The 6,137-nt window shown below is 61.0% G+C and overlaps 1 protein-coding gene across 1 annotated transcript in view; it reads right to left on the bottom strand.

Annotated features, from left to right (window-relative positions):
- Positions 1-6,129, bottom strand: part of CELSR2 (cadherin EGF LAG seven-pass G-type receptor 2) — a 29,446-nt gene extending 23,317 nt beyond the window's left edge. The window contains exons 1-2 of the mRNA XM_017735503.1: positions 2,695-6,129; positions 6-184 (exon numbers count right to left, since the gene is read on the bottom strand). Coding sequence (XP_017590992.1) covers positions 6-184; positions 2,695-5,821 — 3,306 coding nt within the window. The 5' untranslated portion in view covers positions 5,822-6,129. The remainder of the gene's footprint in view (positions 1-5; positions 185-2,694) is intronic.
- Between the last annotated feature and the right edge of the window lie 8 nt (positions 6,130-6,137).

Here is a 6,137-nt window from a genome sequence, read left to right on the forward strand (position 1 = left end):
AAAACCGGGTGGCGGGGGGTGGCATGTACGGCGGCCCCCCCCTCCAGGAAGCGGCTGAGCAGGGGGGACAGGAAGCGTTCCTGGGACATGTCGGCCAAGCGCAGGGTGATGCTGTTGCTGAGCATCTCATCTGTGATCACTGTCACTCGCAGCGTGCACTGCGCTGTCGCGCTGTGAACACCATCTGGGACAAAGGGGGGACACAGGAGGGGGTCAGTGACAGCAATGGACAACTCTGGGATGGGAATTGTGCTAGATATGGGACAACCAACCCAATCAGCTGCTGTTGGATGGGGATGGTGCTATGGGGGCTTGACCTGCTTGGTCCCCATAGAATGAGGACAGCACTGACCATGAAACACCCGGCCCGTGTAGCCACTGTGGAATGGTGACAATACTGGCTACGAGGTGCCCATCCCACTTGGCCACCAAGGAAGGGGACTGTCAGGTGGGGACAGTGCAGGCTATGGGGGACCTTTCCTACTCAGCCACCAAGGAATGGAGACAGTGATGGTTATATGGTTGGTGCTGGTTATGGGGCTGGTGCTGTTTTTGGGGTGCCCATCCCACCTGGCCATCACAGGGTAGGGACAGCGGGATGGGGACGGTGTTGGCAATGGGGCTGGAACTGGTTACAAGGCTCCTGTCCCACCTGGCCACTGTTGAATGGGGACAGTGCTGGTTATGGGGCTGGTGCTGGCTGTTGGTGCCCATTCCATTTGGTCACCATGGGATGGGGACAGTGTTGGCAATAGCACTGTAGGTGGTCATGGGGATGGCACTGGTTATGGGGCCACTGTCCCAGTCAACCACTCTGGAATGGGGACTACGCCAGCTACGGGGCTGATGCTGGTTATGGGGCACCCATCCTGATTGGTCGCCATGGAATGGGGACAGCAGGATGGGGACAACAGTGGCTATCGGGGACCTGATGTGCTTGACCCCTATGTAATGGGGACAACACTGCTTTTGGGGTACCCATCCCACTCCACTGGGGTGGAGACAGTGGAATGGGGCTGGTGCTCGTTATGGGGCTGGTGCTGGTTTTGGGGTACCCATCCCACTTGGCCAGTGCAGGGTGGGATCAGCGGGATGGGGCTGGTGTTAGCAATGGAGCTGGCACTGGTCACAGGGCTCCTGTCCCACCTGGCCCTGTGGAATGGGGACAACACTGGCAGGATGGGATCCCCATCCTGCTTGGCCACCACAGGATGGGGACAGTGGGATGGGGATGGTGTTGGCTGTGGGGGACCTGACCTGCTTGGACACTGTGGGATGGGGGCATCTGAATGGGGATGGTGGTTGGTTATGGGGCTGGGGCTGGTTATGGGGCTGGTTTTGTCTATGAGGCTGAGGCTGGTTAGGGAGCCAGCACTGGTTAAGGGGTTGGTGCTGGTTATGGGGTTGGTGCTGGTTGTGGGGCTGGGGGAGCAAAATCTTTGCTCAGCACTGGGGCACCCACCTTTCTCCTCCTCCTTCTCTTTGTCCTCCCCCTGGCCAAGGGCAGCGAGACGCAGGACAGATGGGGAGTGGGCAGACAGATGGATGAAGGGAGCATGGGGACAGCTGGAGGGCCAAGCAGGCAGAAGGGGGTGCCACAGGGGTGGCAGGGGCCAGGGCTGTCCAGTGGCCTGTGGCCAGTGACTGGTGGCCAGTGGCCAGTGGGGGGAAGGTTGCCATGGCTGCAGCTGCGGGGGCCCAGCTATGGCTGGACCTTTTGTTCCCCTCCCGGCTGCCCCTGCGCTTGGGGGGGGGGCACGGGGGGCTCCCTGCCCCCACCCTTTGTGCCCTGGGCCCCCTGCTTTGTGTGGCCAGAGCAGGGACCCCAGCTAGGGGAAGCTGGGGGTTGATGGGGGCCATGTGGCTGGGGACAATGGACATCAGTGACCTGTGACCCAGTTTCCCCCCCTGACCTGGGGGTGGCCAAGGAGATGTTCCCCCACCTTGGGGTGACCCCCATCCCCCAGAAGCACCTCCTGGACACCCCCCAGCCCAAACGGTGGTGACAACTGATAGCACAACCCCCCTTATCTTGCGACCACCCCCACTGGGTTTGGGGGCCTCTCAGTGGAGGTCAGGGTGCCCCCCCCCCAAATACACAGACCAGGCCCTGTGTCTCCTGCCCTGAATTCAAGCAGTGGAGTCTCCTGGAAACACAAACATTATGATGCTAGGACTCCCCCAATCCTGCACTGCACCCTGAGCCTTCCCAGATTCACCCATCAGGCCCCCATAGCAAGCCCCCAAGGGTATCAGGACCCCGCTGGCACACACCAGCCTCTGCTTCCCCAGTACATGCAGTGGGTCCTGCCCCACCCTGCTCAGTGACACACAGAGAAGTGCCAGGACCACCTCTGGACAGCCCAGGGGCTGGGGAAAGCAAAGGGGGTGCTAGGCACCCCAACTGCCTCCAGATTGGATGTCTGGGCTGTGACGGGGGCAGAGCATCCCATTATCCCCCCCTCCCCTAGATCTGGAGGGTGGAGGCAACCACGTGGTGCAACTCCAAAACACCTCAGTGGGATGATGGGACCCCACAACAGATCGTCCAGATCCTTCTGATCTGGAGGGTGGGGGCAGCCAAAACAGGGTACTGAGACCCCCATAATACCTCGTCCCCATGCAGAAATAGGGGTGGACACAAACCTCATGCACCTCCCTCCACAAAGCCCCGTTCACGGGTGGGGATCTTACCAGAGACAGACACCCTCATGACGGCCTCAAGTGGGCGGTTGTTGTCCAGGGCCGGGCTGAGGCGCAGGTCCCCACTGTGTGGGTCCAGCAGCACAAGGTTGAGCTCATTGCCCTGCTCAAACGCGTAAGTGAGGTGGTCGGAGATGTCGGGGTCATGGGCAGGGATGCGACCGATGACACCCCCGGGGAAGCTGCCAGAGCGGTTGGTGATGTAGTTGTTGAAGAGGATCTCGAAGTTCTTGAGCTGGGGGCTGTTGTCATTGGCGTCACGCAGCCGCACGTGGACAGTGGCCCGACTGACCAGTGGTGCCGAGGTTGCCTGGACCACCATGATGTATTCGGCCTTGGCCTCATAGTCCAGGTCAGCAAGGGCGGTGAGCTCTCCAGAGAAGATATCCAGCTGGAAGACCTCGGGGATGTTGCCTTCCACAATCTGGTACATGATCTGGGCATTGGTGCCCTCATCGGGGTCCGTGGCAGTGATTCGGGCCACCACCAGCCCAATGGGGCTGTTCTCCTCCACAAAGATGTCAAACTCATCCTGCTCAAACACAGGTGGGTTGTCATTGACATCCAACACGGTCACCTGGATCTCCACTGGCGTCCGCCGGGCCGGGACCCCCTTATCCATGGCGAATGCCCGCAGGGAGTACAGAGGCACGTTCTCCCGGTCCAGACGGCGCAAGGTGCGGACAATGCCCGAGGTGGACTCAATGATGAAGTCACCATCACCATCATCACCCCCTTGGAAGGTGTAGAAGACCCTGCCGTTGAGCCCTGAGTCACGGTCAGTTGCAGAGACCTGGAGGACGCTGGTGAAGGGGGGGACATCCTCGTAGATGGATCCCTGGTAGGAATGGCGGAGGAACTGGGGTGCATTGTCATTGACATCACTCACCAGGATCTCCAGGTAAGTTGTGTCGGATTTCTGCGGGATACCATTGTCCCGTGCCGTGATGGCCAAGGTGTAGGACACCTGGTCTTCATAGTCCAGCTCCATCTGGGTGGTGACGGCACCAGTCTCAGCAGCAATGCGGAACTGGGGAATGCTGTCCTCCATCACATAGGTGATGCGGGCATTCTCCCCCGTGTCCTCATCTGTGGCGCTGATGACCACCACTGTTGTGCCCACTGGCCGGTCCTCGTTGATGTTGACGGTGTAGTGGGAGCTCTGGAAGACGGGGCGGTGGGTGTTGGCATCGGTGACATTGACAATCACCTGGGCAGTGTCCTGGCGGGTGCCATCTGAGGCAGCAATGGTGAGCAGGTACTGCCGCTCCAGCTTGTAGTCCAGGGGCAGGGCAAGGGAGAGGAGCCCACCACCGCTCTGGCTGGTGATGGAGAACCGGTTGCGGGTGTTGCCGCTGGAGATCTGGTATGTGATGACGCTGTTGGCATCGCGGTCGACGGCAGAGACGGTCAGGACACTGGTGCCCACTGCTGCGTCCTCGTTCAGGCGGGCGCCATACTCCCGCTGGGTGAACTCAGGGCTGTTGTCATTGACATCCAGGATGGTGACACTGACGCTGGCTGTGGAGGCCATTGGGGGGGTGCCCTGGTCCTGTGCCTCCACCCCGAAACTGTAGAAATCAACCACCTCCCGATCCAGCTCAGAGGCCACCACAATCCATCCGGTGCTGTTGTTGATGGTGAAGGGGAAGCCGATGCCGGTCTCCAGCAGGGTGTAAACCAACCGGCTGTTGTCACCCGAATCGGCATCAATGGCTTGTACATGGATGACGGAGTAGCCCACGGGGACATTCTCCAGCACAGTGGCCTGGAAGGGCGTGCTGACAAAGATGGGTGCGTTGTCATTGACATCCAACACCTGGATGGTAACCAAACCGCTGATGTTGGAGAGAGGTGGGCGGCCACCATCCTGCGCCCGGATCCGCAGGGTGAACTCCTTGGTGACCTCGTAGTCCAGGGGGGTAACAACATCCAGAGTGCCTGTCTGTGCATCAATGTAGAAGTGCCCACGGGTGTTGCCACTGACAATGCTGTAGTGCACCAGTGCATTGCTGCCTTTGTCACGGTCAGTGGCCGTCACCCGCAGAACTGCTGCATTGGGCACCACGTCCTCGGGGACCTGCGCCACGTAACGCCGCTCACTGAACTGCGGCGCGTTGTCATTGTCGTCCTCCACAGTGATGCGGACAGTGGCCGTGGCGCTCCGGGGACCTGGATCTTGGCCCTGGTCTGTGGCCTCCACCAACAGCTCGAAGGCATCCACCGCTTCCCGGTCCACGGGGCCACGGGTGCGGATGACGCCTGAGCGGGAGTCGATCTCAAAGACTTCGTTGGCATCACCGGCATTGAGAAGGCGGTAGAGGATGTTGGCATTGGGACCACTGTCGCCATCGGTGGCCCGCACTGTCAGCACCTCATAGCCCACCTCCAGATTCTCTCGCACACTCTCCCGGTATTCTGGCTGCTCAAAAGCTGGGTCGTGGTCATTGGCGTCGCTCACCGTCACCGTCAGTGTGGCCATGGCACTGCGCCGGGGTGTCCCATGGTCCACTGCTGTCACGCGGAACACGTGGGTGCTCTTGCTCTCACGGTCCAGTGGTGCAGCAGTGCTGATGGCACCAGTGACAGCGTCCACGGTGAAGAGGGCATCGGAGCGGCTGTCGAAGAGTGCAGCCATGGCGTAGCGCAGCCGGCCTGCTTCCCCCTCATCAGGGTCCTGCGCTGTCACCTGTGTCACCGGTGTGCCTGCTGGCCGGTTCTCCTCCACCGTGGCCTGGTAGCTGGAGGGCTGGAACTGAGGTGCTGTGTTGGGGCTGCGGCGGGGGCGGTGATGAGGTATGGGGGGCCTGGGGACCACTGTGGTCTGGGACTCCCCAACATCCCCAGTGTTCATAGCATCCCCAGTGCCTCTGGTCTCCCTGGGGATGTTGGTGTTCCCAGCATGTGCAGTGTCCACAGTGTTCCTGGGGTTGCTGGGGACTTTCTCAGGCTCCCCATTATGTTCAGTATCCCTGGTGCTCCCAGTATCCCTGGGGACTTTCCTAGTGCTTCCAGCGTCTCTGGAGACTCTCCCAGTCTCCCCAGTAAGTTCAGAATTCCTGGTGCCCCTGGGGACTGGAGTGCTCCCAGTGCTCCCAACATCCCCAGTGCTCAGCATGTTCCCAGTGCTCCTGGTGTCCGTGGGGATGTTGGTGTCCCCGGTGTGTCCAGTATTCCTGGTGCTTCTGGTGCCCCTGAGGATATGGGTGCTCCCAGTGTCTCCAGTTCCTCCAGTAACCCCGGTGCCTCCAGTATCCCGGGCGCCTCCAGCGTCCCTGGTGCTTCCAGCGCCCCCAGTGCCTCCAGGCTTCCAGGTGCTTCCAGCATTCACGGTGCCTCCAGTGTCCCTGGTAACCCCGGTGCCGCTGATACCTCGGGACCCCGTAACGCCGCCGCCGCTGTCCCCACCGGCAGAGCCGGTGACCCGGGCGGCG

Source organism: Corvus brachyrhynchos, unplaced genomic scaffold (assembly GCF_000691975.1).
Source record: "Corvus brachyrhynchos isolate BGI_N302 unplaced genomic scaffold, ASM69197v1 scaffold555, whole genome shotgun sequence".
Taxonomy (NCBI): Eukaryota; Metazoa; Chordata; class Aves; order Passeriformes; family Corvidae; genus Corvus; species Corvus brachyrhynchos.